Source organism: Eurosta solidaginis, chromosome 2 (genome assembly GCF_040869045.1).
Source record: "Eurosta solidaginis isolate ZX-2024a chromosome 2, ASM4086904v1, whole genome shotgun sequence".
NCBI lineage: Eukaryota > Metazoa > Arthropoda > Insecta > Diptera > Tephritidae > Eurosta > Eurosta solidaginis.
In genome coordinates, this window is record NC_090320.1 from 282,343,015 (window position 1) to 282,370,877 (window position 27,863).

The 27,863-nt window shown below is 35.8% G+C and overlaps 1 protein-coding gene across 1 annotated transcript; it reads left to right on the forward strand.

Moving 5' to 3' along the window:
- LOC137241064 (uncharacterized) lies at window positions 1–27,863 on the forward strand. Its single transcript, XM_067768240.1, has 6 exons — window positions 1–154; window positions 16,473–16,590; window positions 16,709–16,842; window positions 18,929–19,008; window positions 19,073–19,162; window positions 27,566–27,863. The coding sequence occupies exons 1-6, from the start codon at window positions 132–134 to the stop codon at window positions 27,697–27,699; spliced, it is 579 nt and encodes a 192-aa protein (XP_067624341.1). The 5' UTR covers window positions 1–131; the 3' UTR covers window positions 27,700–27,863.

Sequence of the window (27,863 nt, forward strand, 5' to 3'; positions counted from 1 at the left end):
GTGAACAAATCGTACAGAGTGCAAGTATAAAAGGCGTGAAATTTGTTAATATCACATTGTCTTTTTTTGTTTTAGTGTCGAAGAAGTTAGTGATATTTGCTTGTGATCTATTCAAGATAATAATATATAAAATGCTGAAACATCAATTTGCTATGTAAGTAACTAAATTAATGTTATCCTTTCAGGTTTATTGAAAAAGCAATAGTGCTGTAAATTAAAAGATATTCAAGGGTCAAATCGTTAATTAGTAAACTACACACATACAACATAAATATCCTGTTTTTGAACTTTTCCTGGGTTTAAATCACATCTAGAAATAGCTAGTGGCATAGGTCCTAGAAAGCATTACCAAAAGGACGGAGTTATTTTGTAAGAAAGGTCCTGTCTTCGCGGACTAGCCAGTTCAGCTTAACATAATCAAATTGAGCTTGGCGAATCTGATTTATAATTTGCAGTACCTACTGATAGGCTGCTGGCTACATTCAATGCGCTCACACTCAAACAAAGTTAAAAAAATACAAAGCAAATCGATTCGGCCACGTTATCAAATCGGTAGTTTATTTCTGCAGTCGGTTGAAAAACATATCTACGTATGCCTTTTCAAAGTTTCCATGCCAGCAATTAGTAGATAATTTTATCGTCTATCACCAGGTCTTAATATAATGTGCCTAACTCCACAGATGGCATTCTTAGAAGTGTTTCGTGTATTATACATTAGTCTATCCAATTAAAAGTTTTAAATAAAAACAAGTAAGGAAGGTTAAGTTCGGGTGTAACCGAACATTACATACTCAGTTGAGAGCTATGGTTACAACATAAGGGAAAATAAAAATGTAGGAAAATGAACCGAGGGAAACCCTGGAATGTGTTTGTATGACATGTGTATCAAATTAAAGGTATTAAAGAATATTTTATGAGGGGGTGGGCCATAGTTCTATAGGTGGACGCCATTTAGGGATATAGCCATAAAGGTGGACCAGGGGTGACTTTAGAATATGTTTGTACGATATGGGTATCAAATGAAAGGTGTTAATGAGTATTTCAAAAGGGCGTGGGGCTTAGTTCTATAGGCGGACGCCTTTTCGAGATATCGCCATAAAGGTGGACCAGGGGTGACTCTATAATGAGTTTGTACGATATGGGTATCAAATTAAAGGTATTAATGAGAGTTTTAAAAGGGGGTGGTGGTAGTTGTATATGTGAAGGCGTTTTCCAGATATCCACCAAAATGTGGACCAGGGTGACCCAGAACATCATCTGTTGGATACCGCTAATTTATTTATATATGTAATACCTGCCAAGATTTTAAGGGTTTTTTATTTCGCCCTGCAGAACTTTTCATTTTCTTCTACTTAATATGGTAGGTGTCACAACCGTTTTATAAAGTTTTTTCTAAAGTTATATTTCGCGTCAATAAAACAATCCAATTACCTTAACATATTTCATCCCTTTTTTCGTATTTGGTATAGAATTATGGCATGTTTTTCATTTTTCGTAATTTTCGATATCGAAAAAGTGGGCGTGGTCATAGTCGGATTTCGTTCATTTTTCATACCAAGATAAAGTGAGTTCAGATAAGTACGTGCACTGAGTTTAGTAAAGATATATCGTTTTTTGCTCAAGCTATCGTGTTAACGGCCATGCGGAAGGACAGACGGAAGACTGTGTATAAAAACTGGGCGTGACATCAACCGATTTCGCCTATTTTCACAGAAAACAGTTAACGTCATAAAATCTATTCCCCTACCAAATTTCAAAAGGATTGGTTAATTTTTGTTCGACTTATGGCGTTAAAAGTATCCTAGACAAATTAAATGAAAAAGGGCGGAGCCACGCCCATTTTTAAATTTTCTTTTATTTTTGTATTTTGTTGCACCATATCTTTACTGGAGTTGAATCTTGACATAATTTACTTATATACTGTAAAGATATTAAATTTTTTGTTAAAATTTGACTTTAAAAAAATTTTTTTTAAAAGTGGGCGTGGTCCTTCTCCGATTTTGCTAATGTTTATTAAGTGTACATATAGTAATAAGAGTAACGTTCCTGCCCAATTTCATCATGATATCTTCAACGACTGCCAAATTACAGCTTGCAAAATTTTAAATTACCTTCTTTTAAAAATGGGCGGTGCCACGCCCATTGTCCAAAATTTTACTAATTTTCTATTTTGCGTCATAAGTTCAACTCATCTACCAAGTTTCGTCGCTTTATCTGTCTTTTGTAATGAATTATCGCGCTTTTTCGGTTTTTCGAAATTTTCGATATCGAAAAAGTGGGCGTGGTTATAGTCCGATATCGTTCATTTCAAATAGCGATCTGAGATGAATGCTCAGGAACCTACATACCAAATTTCATCAAGATACCTCAAAATTTACTCAAGTTATCGTGTTAACGGACGGACGGACGGACATGGCTCAATCAAATTTTTTTTCGATCCTGATTATTTTGATATATGGAAGACTATATCTATCTCGATTCCTTTATATATGTACAACCAACCGTTATCCAATCAAACTTAATATACTCTGTGAGCTCTGCTCAACTGAGTATAAAAATGTGACTTAGGTAATAAGATTTGGAAATTAAACTCCGTATTTGTCTGTTTCGTGCGACTACTAAACCATGTCTAAAAAAATATCGGCGCGGCGGCGGCGGCGTCCGGCACTTTACTATATTTTCTACTGTTGTTGTTGTAGCAGTGCTTCGCACCATCCAATAAGTGTGACCGATCATAAATTTTCATCAATATCCTCTCACGGGAGTCCAAGGAAACTTGCTGTTTCAACAGGTGTGGACCATAATAAGAAGGGTGTAAGAGGCTTTGGTTCCACATTACAATTGAAGAGATGGTTGGTGTCATGTGGGAACACATTGCAAGAAGGACATATATTTTTTATGTCGGGGTTGATTCAGGATAGGTAAGAGTTTAACCTGTTACAGTATCTAGATCGAAGTTGAGCTAGAGTGACTCGCGTTTCCCTAGAGATTGTGCTTTCGTTTTCTACTCGTTTACGTCTGTTTAGGCCATTTATTGTTCATGTCGAAAATTGGTCGGATATGGTCGAAAGTTGTATTAATGGATGCGCATGACTGCCAGTCATTCTAACAGTTCAAAAGTTATTTAAAAACAAGTAAGGAAGGCTAAGTTCGGGTGTAACCGAACATTACATACTCAGTTCAGAGCTGTGGAGACAAAGTAAGGGAAAATCACCATGTTGTAAAAAGAACGTAGGGTAACCCTGGAATGAGTTCGTATGACATGTGTATCAAATGGAATGTATTAAAGAACATTTTAAGAGGAAGTGGCCCATAGTTCTACAGATGGACGCCATTTAGGGATATCGCCATAAAGATGGACCAGGCCTGAACCTAGGATTTGTTTGTACGATATGGGTATCAAATAAAAGGTGTTAATGAGTATTTTAAAAGGGCGTGGGTCTATGTTCTATAGATGGACGCCTTTTCGAGATATCGCCATAAAGATGAACCAGGGGTGACTCTAGAATTTGTTTATGCTATATGGGTATCAAATAAAAGGTGTTAATGAGTATTTAAAAGGGAGTGGGCCATAGTTCTATAGGTGGACGCCTTTTCGGAATATCGTTATAAAAGTGGACCAGGGTTGACTCTAGAATGCGTTTGTACAATATGGGTATCAAACGAAAGGTGTTAATAAGTGTTTTAAAAGGGAGTGGGCCTTAGTTCTATGGGTGGACGCCTTTTCGGGATATCGCCATAAACGTGGACCAGGGGTGACTCTAGAATGCGTTTGTACAATATGGGTATCAAACGAAAGGTGTTAATAAGTGTTTTAAATGCGAGTGGGCCTTAGTTCTATGGGTGGACGCCTTTTCGGGATATCGCCATAAAGTTGGACCAGGGGTGACTCTAGAATTTGTTTGTACTATATGGGTATCAAATGAAAAGGTGTTAATGAGTATTTAAAAGGGAGTGGGCCTAAGTTCTATAGGTGAACGCCTTTTCGAGATATCGCCATAAGGGTGGACCAGGGGTGACTCTAGAATTTGTTTGTACTATATGGGTATCAAATGAAAGGTGTTAATGAGAATTTAAAAAGGAGTAGGCCTAAGTTCTATAGGTGGACGCCTTTTCGAGATATCGCCATAAAGGTGGACCAGGGGTGACTCTAGAATTTATTTTGTACGATATGGGTATCAAATGAAAGGTATTAATGAGTATTTTAAAAGGGCGTGGGTCTAAGTTCTATAGATGGACGCCTTTTCGAGATATCGCTATAAAGATGAACCAGGGGTGACTCTAGAATTTGTTTATACTATATGGGTATCAAATGAAAGGTGTTAATGAGTATTTAAATGGGAGTGGGCCATAGTTCTCTAGGTGGACGCCTTTTCGGAATATCGTTATAAAAGTGGACCAGGGTTGACTCTAGAATGCGTTTGTACAATATGGGTATCAAACGAAAGGTGTTAATAAGTGTTTTAAAAGGGAGTGGGCCTTAGTTCTATGGGTGGACGCCTTTTCGGGATATCGCCATAAACGTGGACCAGGGGTGACACTAGAATGCGTTTGTACAATATGGGTATCAAACGAAAGGTGTTAATGAGTATTTTAAAAGGGCGTGGGCCTTAGTTCTATATGTGGACGCCTTTTCGAGATATCGCCATAAAGGTGGACCAGGGGTGACTCTAGAATTTGTTTGTACGGTATGGGTATCAAATGAAAGGTGTTAGTGAGTGTTTTAAAAGGGAGTGGGCCTTAGGTCTATAGGTGGATGCCTTTTCGAGATATCGCCATAAAGGTGTGCCAGGGGTGACTCTATAATTTGTTTGTACGATACGGGTATCAAATGAAAGGTTTTAATGAGTATTTTAAAAGGGAGTGGGCCTTAGTTCTATAGGTGGATGCATTTTCGAGATATCGCCATAAAGGTGGGCCAGGGGTGACTCTAGAATTTTTTTGTACGATATGGGTATCAAATTAAAGTTGTTAAAGAGTGTTTTAAAAAGGAGTGGGCCTTAGTTCTATAGGTGGATGCCTTTTCGAGATATCGCCATAAAGATGGGCCAGGGGTGACTCTAGAATTTTTTTGTACGATATGGGTATCAAATGAAAGTTGTTAATGAGTATTTTAAAAAGGAGTGGGTCTTAGTTCTATAGGTGGATGCCTTTTCGAGATATCGCCATAAAGATGGGCCAGGGGTGACTCTAGAATTTGTTTGTACGATATGGGTATCAAATGAAAGGTGTTAGTGAGTGTTTTAAAAGGGAGTGGGCCTTAGGTCTATAGGTGGATGCCTTTTCGAGATATCGCCATAAAGGTGTGCCAGGGGTGACTCTATAATTTGTTTGTACGATACGGGTATCAAATGAAAGGTTTTAATGAGTATTTTAAAAGGGAGTGGGCCTTAGTTCTATAGGTGGATGCCCATTCGAGATATCGCCATAAAGGTGGGCCAGGGGTGACTCTAGAATTTTTTTGTATGATATGGGTATCAAATTAAAGTTGTTAAAGAGTGTTTTAAAAAGGAGTGGGCCTTAGTTCTATATGTGGACGCCTTTTTGAGATATCGCAATAAACGTGGACCAGGGGTGACTCTAGAATGTGTTTGTACGATATGGGTATCAAATTAAAGGTATTAATGAGGGCTTTAAAAGGGAGTGGCCCTTAGTTGTATATGTGAAGGCGTTTTCGAGATATCGACCAAAATGTGGACCAGGGTGATCCAGAACATCACCTGTCGGGTACCGCTAATTTATTTATATATGTAATACCACGAACAGTATTCCTTCCAAGGTTTCAGGGGCTTTTGATTTCGCCCTCCAAAACATTTTCATTTTCTTCTACTTAATATCGTATGTGTCACACCCATTTTACCAACTATTTTTCTAAAGTTATATTTTGCGTCAGTAGACCAATACAATTACCATGTTTCATCCCTTTTTTCGTATTTGGTACACAATTATGGCATTTTTTTCATTTTTCGTAATTTTCGATATCGAAAAAGTGGGCGTGGTCATAGTCGGATTTCGGCCATTTTTTACACCAGTACAAAGTGAGCTCAGATAAGTACGTGAACTGAGTTTAATAAAGATATATCGATTTTTGCTCAAGTTATCGTGTTAACGGCCGAGCGGAAGGACAGACGGTCGACTGTGTATAAAAACTGGGCGTGGCTTCAACCGATTTCGCCCTTTTTCACAGAAAACAGTTATCGTCCTAGAATCTAAGCCTCTACCAAATTTCACAAGGATTGGTAAATTTTTGTTGGACTTATGACATTAAAAGTATCCTAGACAAATTAAATGAAAAAGGGCGGAGCCACGCCCATTTTGAAATTTTCTTTTATTTTTGTATTTTGTTGTACCATATCATTACTGGAGTTGAATGTTGACACAATTTACTTATATACTGTAAAGATATTAAATTTTCTTTTAAAATTTGAATTAAAAAAAATTTTTATTTTAAAAGTGGGCGTGGTCGTTCTCCGATTTTGCAAATTTTTATTAAGCAGGCATATAGTAATAAGAGTAACGTTCCTGCCAAATTTCATCATGATATCTTCAACGACTGCCAAATTACAGCTTGCAAAACTTCTAAATTACCTTCTTTTAAAAGTGGGCGGTGCCACGCCTATTGTCCAAAATTTTACTAGTTTTCTATTCTGCGTCATAAGTTCAACAAACCTACCAAGTTTCATCGCTTAATCCATATTTGGTATGATTTTATCGCACTTTTTCATTTTTTTCGAAATTTTCGATATCGAAAAAGTGGGCGTGGTTATTGTCCGATATAGTTCATTTTAAATAGCGATCTGAGATGAGTGCCCAGAAATCTACATACCAAATTTCATCAAGATATCTCAAAATTTACTCAAGTTATCGTGTTAACGGACCGTCGGACGGACGGACGGACATGGCTTAATCGAATTTTTTTTCGATATTGATGATTTTGATATATGGAAGTCTATATATATCTCGATTCCTTTATACCTCTACAACCAACCGTTATCCAATCAAAGTTAATATACTCTGTGAGCTCTGCTCAACTGAGTATAAAAAAGGCGTTTTCGATGTCAGCTTAACATGCACTTTGCATCACCCAATTCACCAAGTTATTAAAACAAAACACTAAAAGAAAAGATATATATATAATAAATTTATATGCTCACTTTGCATATTTGTTTTTTTTTTCAAAAATTAATAATGAATAATGAATTCAAATAAAATGATCCAAGGCGAACGTGTTTTCAAATTGTCCTCAAGTTGTTAAAAAAAGCAAAATATCCAAAAAAAGGTGGCGATTTTTAAAAAAATTGTATATTGCGATTGGCTGAAATAATAAGGGAATCAGTGATGCGAAATCCTTTAGTAGGTTCTAGGGGCATAAACACTACTTTGTAATGATTCTTACCTCGTACTTAAGTTGAGGATATATTTACGTATGAGAAGGGTTTGAAACTGCACTTGGGCTTATATTCAAACATCTGTTGTTTATATATCACCTACACGTTACGGCTCCTTTTACAATTGTGAATACGTAGGCACATATATCTACCAGGTGAGGATTTGTCCTTCGCAAGAACACTCAAAGTGGTGAAGCAAAACCTTTCCCAAGACAGTCGAACTAATGACCGTGTGTGCAACTACCCTAACGTAGTGGACAGTCAAACTAGTCTGAAAACTGAAGCTTCGCGGTCATCCATAATGAGTTCTTATATCATAAGCCCCGAAAACAGCAGTGAACATCTGTCAACTAAAAATCGGTCGACTTTCATTCTAAAATATCGTTTTGATTTAACGAAGACTATTGAAATCAATGTTGTGAACACAAACGTCTGCAAACTTTGGTCTACATTTTAAAAATTTTATCCAGGGTCCTTGTAAAATTATAATTATGTAGATCCGCCGAGGATTGTACGATTTTCACCCACCCTGACATCCACTTAAACTGCTTATGATTTCGAGGGCGGCATCCTTGGCGGAATAGTCACTCCCTAACGTTTCAAGGTGTTTCTCTGGTGTAGCTCGGCAGCATAGCGCCACAAAGGCGTCCGTTGGAAAGTCTTCGGAGCTGTTCGAAGAGCTGTTCGGAGGAGTTCGGAGTCACAGTCCTATAGCTGATGTGCTGGCATATGGTGTGAGGGTCAGGAGGCGTGGTCGCGATTGCTACTGTTCGCACATCGGGAATTATAGCTCTTAAAGACAGCCGAAAAAACTGGAGGCGCCCTGTGCCACGAGAGTCATGAGTATTAATAGACCATTAATAGCAACCGTAAGTCGCCTTTGTGCGTGACCGCCATGGAGCCACAAATGATTTAAAGAAATTGTGTTCGCGACGATTGTTAGGAGTTAACCTTAGGTGAAACTACGCTTTGCACGAGATATACAGACAAAAGTGTGAATATTTTTTGTAGCTCTATTTCTTTTCAGCAGACGCAGCAGTACCAATTCCTAAGACCGGGGTTAGGTTCGAAGCCTCTCTGGAGTAAGCGAACCAGGAGCAATCCCTCCGCAAGGAGCTACTACAAAAAATTGTAGAACGGTCTGCGAGATCTTGAGGCAAAAACTCCGGATCTTTCCGAAATGGCCAACACGTTGATTTCCTTAAATACATACAAACAAAACGTTTCCCAAATATTATATTTTTAAATAGAAAAATCAAGCTTTTTAAAGTAAGAACGCCGCCGCCGCCGATATAGAATAGAGCTTACGCCGTCGCCGCCGCCGATAAAGTTATCGGCGTAAACCTCTAATAACTACAAAGTGGCAATTAAATTGCCCAACAAGCAGAGAACATGTAACGAAAGAGAACCGCCTACAGAGCGAACAGTGGGAAACAGTAAAGCATCAAATCGCGTGTAGGCAATTCACCATTGGAGAAATGAGGCACGAAATTCGTCAATTCCAACGCTAGAAAAATATTATTTTGATATAATAAACACAACTTAACTGTTAAGGTTTTCAATAACTTTTTTTTTGTTTGAGAAATTTCAACGAAAACTCCGGCTTTTTTTTATTAATTTTCAAGTAGGTAATGTGGTGAATTACCTACCACCAGTTTGACAATTTCTCTTGCTGTACGTCGTTGGTTATTCTCTATAAATTTACGTCTCTGCGTAAGTGAAAACGGCAATTGCCTAAGCTGGCATTAAAACTTTGTATTTCCAATACGTTGGCAATTCTCCTTTCCCAACTGACGTTACATCAATATAAAATGCCACAGCATATGAAACAAAGGGAAACTGTGAAATAAAGGGAAACTGGGAAACAAATGGAAATCGTGAAACGGGTTTGTAAATAAATGAACAAAAAATTTTAGCTTGGGTTTTCCTCACACTCTGTTTTATCGACTTTCATTCAAATATCGAACATAATGGAAACTCCTTTGACCATTAATAAGCGGATCAGTTTTGGCCAGTTTTGATGTCAGTCATTTTTATAAGCTTTTATTTACTTTCACTTGGCTGTTGTCTGTAACCAAATCTTGCAAGTTAAATTTGATACACTTCCCGGTGTCCGATTGAGCTGTATAAATCCGATGACAATGCAATGTTACTTTACGAGAATTCGATACATTAATCGATAACGGAGTTATCGGTAATTTGTGTTCACAAGGGAATAAAAGCCTAAGTCTTTTGTCAAAAATGCTTCAACTAACTTAGTCACATTTTATTTCGATTATGAATATGCCCCAATATATTTGCATCATGATATAAAAAATCGTGTACTCGTGCTTTTATTAGAACAATTAGGACTGTGATATAAACTGTAAGATTTAATAATTTAGGTGTAAAGTTTTAATGTTAAAAATATATAATTATGTAAAATATGGAATTTTTTTGTCGCAGACGATGAAGCCTAATTATCGTTAAAGGTTACAATGAACTTATAAAGTGTTATATTTCTTACAGTCAATTTATTTTTTACTTTTTAGTTAATTTTATTAACCAATAATACAAGCTTATTTTTAAAAAGTTTTTTTCTTTAATTTTATGGACTAATAAAAACCAAGCAATAACTTATGAAAATAAATACAGTTTGTAGCGTGGACACAATAATGAAAAAATTAAAACTTGGCGCGATTTTTCTTCGAGTAGATTCAGACGACGGAGTGTTTGAAAAACTTACGATTGGTTTTCCTTAGGTCAAAAGAAATGCCATCAAAACCTGCTTCAAGCTGGCCCGCTGGAGAGTTGTGGTCAAAAGCCATTAGATCACAACCCATCTCATTATTTCTCCTTTCACACGCTTTGGCATTATTTATTGGCGGGAGGGCTCAGGGAAAACGAATATAAATAGGCAGTATGTTAGCAAAGGAAATTTGAAGGTCAAATCTGCCAAACCGTTGGGCAAAAGCTCTAAGCCATATAAAAAGCAACATCAAAAGCTTTAGATACAAGTTTTTTATAATTATAAAACAATTTCTTTTTTGTTGATTTGACTGTTGAAGCACTTAATTAAGAATCAACAACTCGTGCGAAGTTGGTCAATAGCTAATTCTGATGGATAAAAATGTACAACTATATCGGTTGCATGAAGGTGTAACTCGGTTGATTTTACCAGCTGTTTCTTGAAGAAAACTTCTTTGATCAGTGTTGCCGTTGTCACACAAATTTGTAATTTCCTTGCGTTTTCTTCTAAATTTTGTATTCGGTGCCTTGAGTACTTTTTTCCTAAATAGCTGTCAATTTTGAGACTTGTCTTTCAAACAGTGTTTTTTAAAAAGTATTAGTAATTTAAAATGTTTAACATTCAAAAAAAAAAAACAAAAGAATACGCAAACTGTTATTAATTCCAGGTCAAGTTTCATTAATATTTGAAAAATCTAAAATTCCCTCCGATACTATTTGGATCAAGGTTTATTCAAATAACAAATAACAAATAACCAAAAAATATACTAATTGTGTTAATTAATAAAATATAATGACTTTTAAATTTAAGCTCTCTTTTTGTTTCTATACCATTTTTTTTTTTCAGAATAGATTTTTTTCTTAAGTTCATACTAATTCAAAATTTTCTTCTTTGGAACGTTGAGGTGTGATATATTGAAAATATTTAGACATTTAAAATTGATAATGAGACCAGATCGAAAATCGGCAAAAATTAACGACTTGCCATGAAATGCTCGAATAATTTTAGATGGTAGCTCGCTTCAAACGTATCCCATTGACAAGAAAAAGGATATAAAGATATTGAGTTATCCAAATACGTTAAGCAATTCTTTTTTATTAAACAAACAAATTTTAAAATTATCAGACAAACATTCAAACAAGTTAATACTTTACCAAAATTGTCAAAACAGATATATTTTTTAAGAAATAGTTTAGGCATTATATATGTATATAAACTTGCTTTTATGTGTTTGCAGTTACAAAAATAAATAAAAACAAGTAAAGGTGTCTAAGTTCGGGTGTAACCGAACATTATATACTCAGCGTGAGCTGCGATTGTACATTTCATTTCAGATAAATTACTTTTCTACATAATAACTGGCACCGCCCGTTAAAAAAATGTCTCCCAATTTCCTCTTACAATAAAATTTGATAAGTGAAATATTATTGATTCAAAACTATTTTTTGCTAAGTTATAACTTATTATTCTAGTCTAAGACCCTTTTAAACTTTTCTTATATTTAAGTTGCTGTGGTATTCAACCGATCCCGTCCATTTTTACTAGAAAAATTTCCTGCTATAGGAAAAGTATGTGTACCCAATTTTATTACGATATGTTAATTTTTCTTCGAGTTATGGCTCCCGGAACATAGAAAATTGCTTAGTCATAAAAGGGGCGGTGCCACACCCATTTTCAAAAATTTTAGTGTTTTCCTATTTGATTTTATAATTCAATTTAGAAAGTAAAATTCCATTGATACAAAGCTCTTTTTCGCTAAGATATACCTTATTATTTTCGTCTACGACCCTTTAAAAAATCTTTTATATAAAAGTAGGCGTGGTCTTTAACCGATCTCGTCCATTTTTTCTAGAAAAATTTCTTGCTGTAGGGAAAATTCGTGTACCCAATTTTATTACGATCGGTTAATTTGTCTCCGAGTTATGGCTCCCGAAACATAGAAAATTGCTTAGACATAAGGGGGCGGTGCCACTGTAATAATTGAAATAATTGATTTTGGTGTAGTGCTGTAGCGGCACCAAATAGAATTTACTGCCAATTGAAACGGCAGCAGGTTGAATTCTCTTCTTCGCTCAAAAGTTGCTTTCTTTTATACAAAATTTCTATGAGCTCAAATACTTACGTACACTAATACTTACAAACTAAGTATAACACACATATACATTCAATTCAGTTCCCTGGGAACTGTATTCTAAGCATAATTAAAATTGGCTGTGGAATGTTCAACGCAAGCATAAATGAATCATGTTAATAATTTGTCTACAGATAAATGCTTGTCGCGAGCAAGCTCTAAACAGTGGCATACCAAGGCTCAGGTTTCCATATGATGCACGGTGTACAAAATATATGTTTGTACAAATGAATGAATGCGTCAATAGAATCTCATGCCGTACCAAAGCGAGCCAAAATATACGTATGTACAATTGTATGAATATGTATGTAAGAGTCAATATATTTTAAGGCATTCCAAAACGGGTTTAAATATATGTTTGTACAAATGAATGAATAACTTAATGACTGAATGCTACACCACGCCCATTTTTTAAATTTTGAAGTTTTTCCTATTTATTGTTATAAATCCACTTGGGAAATGAAATACCATTGATATAAAGCTATTTTTTGCAAAGATATAGCCCACAACCCTTTTAAAAATCTTTTATATAAAAGTGGGCGTGGTCCTTACCCGATTTCGTTAATTTTTCTTCATTCCATATAGTAAAGGCAACTTCTCTGCCGTAATTTGTTACGATAGGTTTAATGATTATACTAAATTGAGCAGAGCTCACAGAGTATACTAAGTTTGATTGGATAACGGTTGGTTGTACAGGTATAAAGGAATCGAAATAGATTTAGACTTCCATATATCAAAATCATCAGGATCGAAAAAAAATTTGATTGAGCCATGTCCGTCCGTCCGTCCGTCCGTTAACACGATAACTTGAGTAGATTTTGAGGTATCTTGATGAAATTTGGTATGTGGGTTTCTGAGCACTCATCTCAGATCGCTATTTAAAATGAACGATATCGGACTATAACCACGCCCACTTTTTCGATATCGAAAATTTCGAAAAACAGAAAAAGTGCGATAATTCATTACGAAAGACAGATAAAGCGATGAAACTTGGTAGGTGAGTTGAACTTATGACACGGAATAGAAAATTAGTAAAATTTTGGACAATGGGCGTGGCACCGCCCACTTTTAAAAGAAGGTAATTTAAAAATTTTGCAAACTGTAATTTGGCAGTCGTTGAAGATATCATGATGAAATTTGGCAGGAACGTTACTCCTATTACTATATATACGCTTTATAAAAATTAGCAAAATCGGAGAAGGACCACGCCCACTTTAAAAAAAAATTTTTTTTTAAGTAAAATTTTAACAAAAAATTGAATATCTTTACAGTATATAAGTAAATTATGTCAACATTCAACTCCAGTAATGATATGGTGCAACAAAATACAAAAATAGAAGAACATTTCAAAATGGGCGTGGCTCCGCCCTTTTTCATTTAATTTGTCTAGGATACTTTTAATGCCATAAGTCGAACAAAAATTTACCAAACCTTTTGAAATTTTGTAGGGGCATAGATTTTATGACGTTAACTGTTTTCTGTGAAAATGGGCGAAATCGGTTGATGCCACGCCCAGTTTTTATACACAGTCGTCCGTCTGTCCTTCCGCGTGGCCGTTAAGACGACAACTTGAGCAAAAATCGACATATTTTTACTGAACTTAGTTCACGTACTTATCTGAACTCTGAAATCCGACTATGACCACGCCCACTTTTTCGATATCGAAAATTACGAAAAATGACAAAAATGCCATAATTCTATACCAAATACGAAAAAAGGGATGAAACATGGTAAGGTAATTGGATTGGTTTATTGACGCGAAATATAACTTAAAAAAAACTTTGTGAAATGGGTGTGACACCTACCATATTAAGTAGAATGAAATGAAAAAGTTATGCAGGGCGAAATAAAAAACCCTTGAAATATTGGCAGGTGTTACATGTATCCAACAGATGATGTTTTGGGTCACCCTGGTCCACATTTTGGTCGATATCTGGAAACGCCTTCACATATACAACTACCACCACTACCTTTTAAAACTCTCATTAATACCCTTAATTTGATAACCACCTATAGAACGAAGGCCAACTCCCTTTTAAAAATACTCATTAACACCTTTCATTTGATACCCATATCGTACAAACAAAATCTAGAGTCACCCCTGGTCCACCTTTATTGCGATACCTCGAAAAGGCGTCCACCCATAGATCTAAGGCCCACTTCCTTTTAAAATAGTCATTAACACCTTTCGTTTGATACCCGTATTGTTCAAACGCATTCTAGAGTCACGCCTGGTCCACCTTTATGCCGATATCTCGAAAAGGCGACCACCTATACAACAACCACCACTCCCTTTTGATACCCATATCGTACAAACACCTTCGAGAGTCACCCCTTGTCCACCTTTATGGCGATATTTCGAAACGGCGTCCACCTATAGAACTAAGGCACACTCCATTTTAAAATACTCATTAACACCTTTCTTTTGATACACATATTGTACAAACGCATTCTGGAGTCACCCCTGGTCCACCTTTATGGCGATATCCCTGAATGGCGTCCACCTTTAGAACTATGGCCCACTCCCTCATAAAATACTCTTTAATGCCTTTCATTTGATACACATGTCATACAAACACATTCCAGGGTTTCCCTCGGTTCATTTTCCTATATGGTTATTTTCCCTTATGTTGTCACCATAGCTATCAACTGAGTATGTAATGTTCGGTTACAACCGAACTTAACCTTCCTTACTTGTTTTTGATTTATGATTAATAATATTTATCACAAGTGCGCGGTGCCACGCCCATTTAAAAACAAAATTTTCAAATTTTTATCAAGAGTCTCAATATAAGTCCATACGTCAAATTTCAACATTCTAGGTGTATTATTACAAAAAATCAGGTTTTTTGTGTTTTCCAAAATGTTATATATATATATAAAACTGGGCGTGGTTATCATCCGATTTCGCGCATTTTCAATACCAATCTATTCTGGGCCCAGATAAGCTAGTGTACCAAATTTGGTGAAGATATCTCAATATTTACTCAAGTTATAGTGTTAACGGGCAGACAGACGGTCATAGCTCTATCAAATTTTTTGTCGATACTGATGATTTTGGTATATGGAAATCTATATCTATCTCGATTCCTTTATAGCTGTACAACCAACCGTTATCCAATCAAAGTTAATATACTCTGTGTGCAAAGCACGCTGAGTATAATAACGCGCGACATGCCTCCGAGAAGTTTTAGGCCGAGCTTTACTTCGACTTTGCGTCGTGCTACTTTTAAAATTTTTTATACAAGTTGGCGGACCCTTCCCTACATGCCTTATGCCGACTTCGATAGGCATTTGCAAGCAGATCAATTTTCGCTGAGAAGCTTTTCATGGCTGAAATACCAAATTCCTGCTAAGGGGTTGCACCGATTGTTTCTAGAAAAATCCCTTTTTTTTTAAGATTTTGAAGCTACATTTTACTGTCCTAAACCACAGGATGTACGATGTGGTAGGTTAGCACGTTACCATCACACCACGGCGTCCGCCATTACATTGGGTGCTTATTCAACCTGAACTATTATCTACGTGAACTACAGAAAAATCGACTATTCCTTAATTTTAGTTAGAAGTTTATCGGAGTCTGGCGCAAAGTTCAAGACAACCGCCGAAACAAAATAGGAAAATAAAATAAATAAAATTAATATAAAATAGAGGCTAAAAAAAGGGCATAAATTAAAGTAAAATTAAATAAAAATAAATAAATAAACCAAATAAAATAAATAAGTAAATTAAAAAATGTAAGTTAACACAAAATAAAATAATGTGAAACAAAAACAATAAAATAAAATAAAGAAAAAAAAATAAAATAAAATTTAATTCAATACAACAAACTAAGATAAAATGTAATCTAAAAAAAACTAACAAAAAAGAATTTAGTAAATTAAAAAAAAAAAAAATTAAATTAAATTAAATAAAATACTCCAAATAAAATGAAATTAAAAAGATTGAATGAAATAAACCAAAAAATAAAATAGATTAAAATAAATTAAATGAAATTAAATAAGATGATATAAAATGAAAAAGAATCATTTATCAATAGGCCGATAAAACATAAACAATTGTAAAAAACATTAAGTGAAAATAATAGAACAAAATGAAATAAAAATATATAAAATTAAATTAAAAATAGGATCAAATTAAGTTAAAAAAAAAAACAATTTATAAAATCAAAAGCAATCTTAACAATATAATAATATTTTTTTAATTAATTTCACTTTTTTTTCAGTGTCCCTCTGTCAATTTTAATTTTATTTACATCATCATGTTTGGTGGCCGGACAAGTTGAAAGATCAGGCCCGTGTCGAGAAGATATAGAGTTCGTGTCAAGCGTGGACCCATCAATAGTTAAGTTCTATATAGTTAATTTATTTAAATGTCAACTCTATAAAGCTAGGCCAATTTTATGGTACTATGCATAGACTTTAACGCCATTTTAAAAGCTTATGTTTTAATTATTTTCAGTTCGAAATTAACTGGTATATGCATAGTAGATACCCCTTCAACTCCGATGAAAATTTTCGCTGCTATAAAACTGAATACACGCATAGAAATAACAAAGTTTATAGAGTAAAAAACTCGAAAATACATAAGGAAAAGTAAGTATTTTTAATTGCAGGCTTTAGCTTTTGGTTTTAGCTAAAAGTTATGTTGTCTTTTGTGTTGTTGATTTTTCGACAGGGTGTGAAAGGGAAGACTTTTGTGTCAAAAGAAACTTTTTTCAAATTCCAAGTGCATAGGTAAAATATTTTTTTCCCTTTTCGTTCTCAAAAAATAACACTGAAGATGGCATAACACAGAACCCGGTTAGTATTCAAATTAAATTTGACAAGGAATGATGGACATTTTTCCAATATACATCAATTACTTCAATTGGAACCATTTTCCGCCATTCCTTGTAAAGTTTGGTTTAAAGACAAACCGGTTTTGGCGTTGTGCGATCTATAGTGCAATTTATCGAGAACGAAACAAGAAAAGTTAAAGTGAACTATAAAACTACGTTAACTATAAAATTACGTTTTGAAAAAAAATATCTTTCAACCCAAATGACTACACTTTTCTTTATTTATATATATGGCCCGAATTCGAACCAATAATTTTCAATGCAAGAGAATTGTCGCAGCGGAGAGGGGTGAAAGCAGAGTCACGCCAAAGCAGTGTACAGTATCTCTACACAGGGACCTCGAAAACAATTGCTGCCAACTGTTTGCCTGCATAGATGACCTAGATATTCTGGTTAGGGGTAAATTTCTTGTAAAGTTAAAAATTAAGCCACAAATCAGCCAATTAAACAGTGGACTGGAGAGCTGGTCTGCCGAAACGATTGATATCAAAAACGCTCATGCAGCCCTGGTAAGGGTTCCGAAAATATTGGTTAGGGATCTGACAAATACTCAAAACCTCTTCGTGTTAAAGCTGCATTTAGGACGATGAGACTAAATCATGTTGTCCCTAAATGCTTTAAGGGTTTACAACTTTTTTCGGCGCTAGGTTGTAGTTTGGACTCAGTTTAGTCACATCTCCGGAGGATATACATATCCATGGTCTAATTTAGTGGTATTTGAAAACACATTGTCGCTACAAATGAAATCTACAAGTGAATTCACTAACTCGAGGTTTTACTAACTTAATTCGTGCTCAACCGATTTAACGGCTTTGGCTGTCCAAAAAGATGCTCCAGTCGCTTCCTTATTTGACTGAGGTGTCCCAATTTTAACACCAAGGGAATTTAAACCGTTCTCCATTTGGTCCTTCCAGCGAGCCGCCCTGTCTGAAATTTCGTTTAGTTTTGAGCCGCTGTCCTTTCCGATTCTAGCTAAGCTGAATGTGTTGCTCAACGTCATTTTGCACAGCCATATAAATTTTGCGGGGAAACCAAATTCAGAATTGACGTATATGGGCTGCTCATTTTCAAGCTGTCGAAGGCGGTTTTAAAATTGGCGAAGAGGTAATATGTGTCAATGCTTTTTTCGCGACTTTTTTGCAAGATTTGGCGTATAGTCAAAATCTGGTCGATTGGGGATTCACCAGGTGTGAAGCTGAAGTTTGCAGTATCCCACTTTGTGCAGACTGGGCAAAGAACATATGGATTCCAAGCGTCACGCATGCACTCATCCGATGATATTTCGCATATCTGATCGTATTTTGCACAAAGGCTGATACATGCGCCCTTGATCAACTGCTCGGCGCCGTATTTGAAAAGCTCTGCAGAAAAACCATCAGCGCCGTGGTTTTGTTGTTTTTAGTCTGGTTATTGATATTCTGATTTCGTCATAGTCGGGTGGAGGAACCATAAATTCATCGATTGCGGGCTCGAAGTCATCATCTTACTTGGGCGATAGGTACATCGCTGTATCCATTTGGAAGGTCACAGAAGTGTTCCCTACATAATCAAAGTACTCTCTGAACATCGGTTAAAAGGTCACCGTCTTCATTCTGAAAGTATTTCACCCCGGACTAAGAACATTTCGTGTCGCCGAATTTTTTCGCTAAAATTTGCAGGCGTCATTCCTGGTGACTAACAGCTGATGCTCCTCGCACTCATGCCTTCCTGTCTATGCTATTTTCCTCCTGCAAAGGCGTCTCGCTTCCTCTCTCAGCTGGGAGTAATGTTCACATACCCTTCTTGTTGTTTACTTTGAAAAATACACGGCAATCTAACACATTTTTGTTCACATTTATTAGCAATTGCGTAAATTCTAAGACCGCAACAATTACAATCCTTTCGGGTGGAAAAATTGAAGTTGAATATGATGAACCAGGTGGTAAGTTATTATAATCATATCTTTTTAAGAAATTTAAACTATAAATTTTATATATATTTTGCAGCCCCTGTTCTACGTTACAACATTCTAACGTATTGCAACGATTATGTTATCTCCTATATCTGCGAAAATTTACCAGGCAGAAAACACAAGGGTTAGTAATTTTTATTTTGAGTAAGCATCTCGATTTTTGTCTGTGTCCGAACGCCGCCAGACCAGGTAACTATTATGCATGTTCGTCACCGAAAGCTAACGGTCTGCAAGATCATTTGAGTGATATAAGTATAAATAGAAGCGGTTTTCTTATTGGTGGAAAATCAGTACCAGTGAAAACCTTTTCGAATCCTGAGTTTTTTGGACAATGTCTTATTTTATTAAAAGTTATTTCAGCCGACTTATTCTCATTCTCTATGCCATAAAGGCTGCAAAAAAGATATAGGAGCACGCGCTAATACAACTCTCTCACATACAGGACATGCATTTTAAAATGTGTCGCAATTTATAGTTGACCTGGCCGGTCCGTGAAGACGCCAAACAGGATGAATGAGTCCATAGTGCCGTGCAATGCATGGAGTAAAAAATCTTATTTTACTAATTTTTGTTTTCATTTTATTTAAGAAACATTTTTCATAATTTTTTTTTATTATTTAATTTTGCAAACTTTTTTCACTGACTTCTTTTACTAATTATTTTTAATGTTATAAGTTCCTTTTTAAATTATTCTTTTCTGTTTTGAAATATTTTTTTTACCAATATTCTTTACTAATTTTAATGAAATCAAGTTTTCTATTTTCTTACATTTTCACAAATTTTATGAATTTTTATACCTTTCATGAAAATGAAATGGTATATTAACGAATCTCAAAATTGTAAGTCGTTAAAGGAAAATAGATAGACCCACCATTAAGTATACTAAAATAATCAGAATGAAGAGCTGAGTTGATTTAGCCATGTCTGTCTGTCCGTCATGTCTATTTGTATGCAAACTAGTCCCTCAATTTTTGAGATATCTTGATAAAATTTTGTGAGCGGATGTATTTAGGTGTCCGATTAGATATTTGTCGGAACCGGCCGGATCGGACCACTAAAGCATATACAACCGATTTTTCAGAAAAAGAGGATTTTTGTCATACCTTCCCCAATTTATCAGATATATATAGTATACATCTCCACAACCGATTGTTCAGGTAAGCAACTTTTCGTAATTACTGCCCTATTTTAAGAGCTAGAGACTTCAAATTTCAGCGAAAGCTTACGTATATACCATATATTGTTGTCTGAAAAAATCATAAAGAGCGCTGGTATATATAGAATATATATGGAGGTATATATAGTATATATTGTGAGGAAGTGATACTCACATCACTAATTTGATACTAAGTAAATAAAGCCACAACAACAATAAAGCAAGCTGCCACAATTTTATGTACAAATTAATCATCTTGTACACACATACATAGAACCAGCAGAGAGATTCTCACAAACGCATGTCATCATCAGTTACCACTTCGCTCACAAAAACACACGCATATGGTTACACACTACAAATACACGCGCGTATGGCTAGTGGCCAGGTAGAGGATACTAGAGGAAGAAACATCTAGAAATTGGGGCAGACACTATAAAAGCAGCAGAAGCTGAGTAGTCCGTATCCAGTTTGATTTAAGCACGCTATCTTTTGAGAAGTAGAAGTGTTATTGTGAAGTACTTTTATAAAGGCCATATTTCATTATTGAATAGTGGAGTTATTTATTCAACAGTTTAGTGATTCGAACGTTAGTAGAAGGTTGCAAATAAACGGAATTTCCAAAAATTCGTTACAATTGGTGTCAGAAGAGGAATTTTTGAATAAATTTCGAAGATTTCGTGTACTACAAGGACATGGGAAATTGGAGTGAATTGAAGATCCAGCAACTGAAGAAGGAGTTGGAGAGCCGTGGATTGAATACAACCGGCAATAAGCTCGAACTTCAGTCACGACTACGAAAGGCAATGGAAACAGCAGGAATTAACGTGGAAGAGTATGTATTTCATCTTGATGACGACGAGACAACAACAAAAATTGAAGAGAAAAACGAAACATCGCAGACGGTTACGAGCACAGACTTGAACACGATTATGGCTGCAATATCTGCTCAAACATCGACAGTGTCATCTCAACTGGCAGAACAGAAGACGTATATGGCATCCCAACTGGAATGACAGGAGACACGCTTAACATCCAAAATGGAAACTCAACTGGAAGAACAGAAACATATATGGCATCTCAACTGGAATCGCAGGAGACACGCATAACATCGAAGATTGATGCACATGAAACGCGGATTTCAGAAATGTAGACACAAATTACATCCAAGATGGAAGCACAACTGAAAGAACAAGAGACACGCATAACAGTACAACTCGAAGCGCAAGAGGCGCGTCTATCATCAAAATTCGAAACGCGTATGGAGGAGAAAATAACGCAGTTTCAGGAAAAAATCGAGGCCGAGGTGGATGCTTTGAGAGGTCGTATACAGGAGTTGCAACTAAATCGCCCAGCTGTTTCAGCAAGCAATACAAAGATAAAAACTCCATCTTTTGACGTCTCTGTCCCTTTCCAGGTGTTTAAGATTCAATTTGAGAAGGCCGCAGCAGTGAACAACCGGTGTGCTGAATAAAAAGTTACTGCACTATTCGTGGCATTGAAAGGATCTGCTACTGAAGTCCTACAGACCATTCCAGATGGCGAACGGAACTGTTATGAAGCATTGATCGGCGCTCTATAGAGACGATACGGAACCGAGCCTAAGAGACAGATATACCAAATGGAGTTACTGGACCGCTTCCAGAGGGCTGGGGAAACATTACAAGAGTTTTCGTCGGATGTTGAAAGGCTGGCACATTTAGCGAATGCGGACGCACCCGTGGAATACACCGAAAAGGTAAAAATTCAGAGCTTTATTAATGGAATACGTGATGTCGAAACGAAGCGAGCGACATACGCAAATCCAAAACCTGCTTTCGCAGAAACGATATCACATGCTCTGATTCAGGAAACAGCGTCGCTTCTATGTAAGCCAGTTTTCAAAGCACGCCGTCTGGAAGTAGAAAGAGCGGGTAGACGCAATTTTGGAATCTTTAAAAGGAACACAACAGAAGAATAATGGTGCAATCAAATGTTATAAGTGTGGAAAGCCCGGGCACATGGCACGTCATTGCAGCACCGATCCTGGTAGTTCCATCTTGGCTGGTCGTAAATGTAGAGCTGGAGGAGATAAGCAAGAGCGAGTCAGATATAAAGATCGAAAACTTGCCCCAGCTATTGAATGTTCTGTGATATCTATCTCGAAGAAAATCGAGCAGTCTTGCCGCCAGAGAAAATGTGAATGGCGTTTACTGACTGTAGATACGGGCGAATCTCATTCCTTAATCCGATCTGATTTGGTCAATAGGAGAGTAAAGCCATTACCTGGAGCAAGACTGCGTACGGTCACTGGAAGTATAACCAAGTCCAGGGAGAAATGATCTATGAAATCTTAATTGGGCAGGTCATGGTTCTACATAAATTCGTTGTGGCGGAGATTGTTGATGAAGTCATATTGGCAGTGGACTTCTTAGTTGACCATGCCATCAGGATTGACATGCAAAGAAGAAATATGCACTATAAGAAACAGGATATGCCACTTAACTTTAGTTTGGAGAAAGGGTTCAGCAGTAACCAAGTACTGGTGGAGATGACTCGACAAAGACCATGAAAGTCAAAGGTAAAAGTTGATGGATCGAATGGGCCAAACAAAGCGAAATCAAAAGTACTGCGAGAAAAACATTGGCATTGACAAAACCAAAGGGATGCAGAAAAACGAAGTAAAGAATTTCCCAGAAGGAATGCGAGGGTAGTTTCAAGCCAGGCGCACTACTGTTGTGAAACGTGGGAACGATACTGATTATGCGAAGCCAATCCGTCAAGCGCAAGCTCTGCGAAGTAGTTCATTGGCCAAAGAACAGAGTGTGAGGGAACGGTCCAGGGTAATGAGTAGTAGGATGAAACCCAGGTACGACAAGGACTATAATTCGAAAGGTTTCTTGGAGGGAGATTTGGTACTGCTATACAACCCTCACCAGCGGAAAGTTGTCCCATCCAAATTTTGGTGCAGTTGGGTAGGCCCGTGCAGAGTTGCGAAGGTGATCAATGGTGTCATCTACCGCATACAAACAGTTGGGAAACCACGAAATAGAAAGGTGCTTCATTTGGAGAGGCTAGCAGCGTGCAGACCAGAAAATTTGTCTGATCGGGACGATCAGACTTAGGTGGAGGACAGTGTGACGAATATTAGTAACACTAAGTGATACTCACATCACTAATCTGATACTAAGTAAATAAAGCCACAACAACAATGAAGCAAGCTGCCACAGTGGTATGTACGTAAACAAATTAATCATCTTGTACGCACCAACATACAAGCAGCATAGAGATTCTCACAAACGCATGTCATCATCAGTTACCACTTCGCTCACAAATACACGCGCATATGGTTACACACTACAAATACACGCGCGTGTAGTGTAGTGGCAGGAACGTTACTCCCATTACTATATGTATGCTTAATAAAAATTAGCAAAATCGTAGAACGACCACGCCCACTTTTAAAAAAAAATTTTTTTAAAGTCAAATTTTAACAAAAAATTTAATATCTTTACAGTATATACATAAGTAAATTATTTAAACATTCAACTCCAGTAATGATATGGTGAAACAAAATGCAAAAATAAAAGAAAATTTCAAAATGGGCGTGGATCCGCCCTTTTTCAATTAATTTTTCTAGGATACTTTTAATGCCATAAGTCGAACAAAAACTTACCAATCCTTGTGAAATTTGACTGGGGCTTAGATTCTGGGACGATAACTTATTTCTGTGAAAAAGGGCGAAATCGGTTGAAGCCACGCCCAGTTTTATACACAGTCGACCGTCTGTCCTTCCGCTCGGCCGTTAACACGATAACTTGAGCAAAAATCGATATATCTTTACTAAACTCAGTTCACGTACTTATCTGAACTCACTTGGTATTGGTATAAAAAATGGCCGAAATCGGACTATGACCACGCCCACTTTTTTGATATCGAAAATTACGAAAAACGAAAAAATGCCATAATTCTATACCAAATACGAAAAAAGGGATGAAACATGGTATTTGGATTAGTTTATTTATGCAAAATATAACTTTAGAAAAAAACTTTGTAAAATGGGTGTCACACCTACCATATTAAGTATAATGAAATGAAAAAGTTCTGCATGGCGAAATAAAAATCCCTTGAAATCTTGGCAGGAATACTGTTCGTGGTATTATGTATATAAATAAATTAGCGGTATCCAACAGATGATGTTCTGGGTCACCCTGGTCCACATTTTGGTCGATATCTGGAAAACGCCTTCACATATACAACTACCACCACTCCCCTTTAAAAGCCTCATTAATACCTTTCGTTTGATACCCATATTGTACAAACGCATTCTAGAGTCACCCCTGGTCCACCTTTATGGCGATATCTCGAAAAGGCGACCACCTATACAACTACCACCACTCCCTTTTAAAACCTTCATTAATACCTTTAATTTGATACCCATATCGTACAAACGCATTCTAGAGTCACCCCTGGTCCACCTTTATGGCGACATCTTGAAAAGGCGCCCACCTATAGAACTAAGGCCCACTCCCTTTTAAAATGTTCATTAAGCCCTTTCATTTGATACCCATATCGTACAAAAAAATTCTAGAGTCAACCCTGATCCACCTTTATGGCGATATCCCTAAATGGCGTCCACCTATAGAACTATGGCCCACTCCCTCTTAAAATACTCTTTAATACCTTTCATTTGACACACATGTCATACAAACACATTCCAGGGTTACCCTCGGTTCATTTTCCTACATGGTTATTTTCCCTTATGTTGCCACCATAGCTCTCAACTGACTATGTAATGCTCGGTTACACGGTTAAATAATAATCTTATCTAATATAGTATATATATATAGTATATATATTTTTTTTTGCAATTTCAGCCCCATTTTAACAGCTAGAAGCTTAAAATCTCACCAAATGCTTACGTGTATAGCATATATTGTTGTCTGAGGAAATCATAGAGATCGGTGGTATATATAGTATATATCTCATATAACCGATAGTTCAGATAAGAAACTTTGCGCAATTTCTGCCCCATTTTAACAGCTAGAAGCTTCAAATTTCACCAAATGCTTACGTATATAGCATATATATTTTTGTCTGAAAAAATCATAGGGATCGGTGGTATATATAATCTAAACCCCATATAAACTGTCATTTTTGCCCTTTTTTACGGCTAGAAGCTTCAAATTTCATCAAATTTCTTCAAATACTTACATTGACGTCATATATTGTTGAAATACGTGATTCGTAGTCATAGTTTTTACATGCAGACTACAAAAAACGTGAAGCTTTGCATCCTCAAACAAAGTATCTACCTTTTATACCTTTCATGAACATGAAATGGTATATTAACTTTGGTCCGATGTTTATAACGTTGAGAAATATAGAAGATAGTCTCACCATTAAGTATACCGAATTGATAAGGGCGACGAACTGAGTTGATATAGCCATGTCCGTCTGTCCGTCCGTCCGTCCGTTTGTCCGTCCATCTGTCTGTTTGAACGCAAACTAGTCCCTCAAATTTTGAGATATCTCAATGAAATTTGACACAAGGATGTATTTTTGTATTATATTAGACATTTGTCGGATCCGTTAGGATCGGACCACTATAACATATATCTCCCATACAACCGATCGTTCAGATAGAAAGATTTTTGGCCTTTTCTCCCTAAATTTAGAAAGTTTAAACGTGAAACTCGGTGATATATATTTTAATATATCATAAAAGATTTACTGTAAAAATCATTTCGATCGGAGCTATATATAATGTATATCCCATACAACCGATCGTTCAGGTAAGGGGGTTTTTTGCCATTTTTTATATTTATCTTAAAAACGTTTAGGTATGTACACCTGTTCACTATATATTTCTTATCTTATACAGCGCATTATTTGGAGATTACGAATGGGATAAGGTTATTGTTCAGCCCCATTCGTGAAAGGTATGAAGTCTTCGGCACAGCCGAAGACAGTCCCGTTCTTACTTGTTTACATTTTTTTCATTTCAAAAAAATACTTAGTTTTCTTTACTAGTTATTTTCAAAAATTTTCTTTGCTTATTTATTTTACTGGTTCTAAGTAAAGGAGTTATTTTTCGAATTCTTGTTTTTTCAAACTTTTGTACTAGTTTTAATTAAATCAAGATTTTATCAAAATCTTTTCTATTTTTCTTTTTACTAACAGTTTTATAAGTTTTTAAATTTTTGTTTACTTCTTTACCAATTGTCTCATAATTTTTTTTTACATTAAAAACTTTTATATTAATAATTTATTAATTTATTTGCTAATTTTCTTACAAGTTTTTTAATTTGATTAAAATAATTTATTTTGTATTATTTTTTTAATTTAATTTTTTTAATTATTATTTTTTATAAAATTGTGTTCTGCTATTTCATTTAATAATTTAATTAAATTCATTTGTTGAACAATTTTTTTTTCAAAATATTATTAAAAATTTTTTTTCAAAAAATATGTCCACTTATTTTTATCAAATACATTTTTAATAATTTTTCACACTGCTAACCATTCTTCATTGCAATCAATGATCAAATTGATAGGCAATAAAGATTACATTTATTTAGTGGAAGCCATCGGTAGCATTACAGAGAAAAGAAAATTCGAGTAGCATCAATACTATTACAGTAAGTTTCAATTGACAATCTTTCCGAGGAAGCAATAGAACAGAAAATTCTCAAGTTGTAGAAAAATTTAGTTCCCAATTTGATTTTCCGCATTGTTCATCTTATGAGACCAAAGACTTTTTTACAAATTTTTCAAACTTCACTACAACATAAGAATCATGTAAGAAAATCGTCTTAATTCCACACTTTTCCGGCCATGTTAGTGATGGGTTTTAGAATTCTAATTGAAAATCCCAAATTAACGTTAGCCTTGTTCTCAAACCTGCACCGTTAGCTCTAGAAAGAATCTCAAACAGCAATTGGTAGGCAAGTTTTTAATATGGGATTTTCTCAAATTAAGATCCGTCAAACATTAAGCAAACGGCAGCTGTTTTGTTGGGCTTCGTGTATTTGTATTTGCAATGGGTTTTAGCAATTTTTCCTGCTAAACATGTACATTTGCCGATGTCACTGGAAGTTTTTGGTTTAAAAAAAAAAAAAACAGTGACACTGAAGATGGCCCAACATCGTAATTATTTCGTTAACAAACCAAATTCCAAAACGGGATGTGGGTAAATCATGCCCACACATATCTTCAACATAGTCCCTGAACCAAAAGTACGTAATGGGTTAGAGTTCAACAATCCATTTGTACGTTTAATAAACTTCGAAAAATGCAAGACAAATCGACGAACGTAATTACAATTTTACATGTCATTCAAAAATCACATATAAACGTATTTATAACATCATTTTCTCTTCCAAAATTTAGAATTCCTTTGGATTAATACAAACCACCATAAACCACCAAAGCATGTTAAAGACGCTTACATTAAAGCTCTAAAAGCCCGAGGGATTTCCACGCGTGAGCTCCAATGGATCAATCATGACAATTGCAATTATTAGTGAACAAAGGAAAAGTCAGTCGCACAGGAGCAGAGTAAAGGGAAGGAGAAACGCTTTAATTGGTTTTGATTAATATTTAATTTTCCTTTGCATATACTTTTTGTATTTTATAAACATCTAATTATCATAATAAATTGTCAAATATTTTATTGTAATACTGAAAA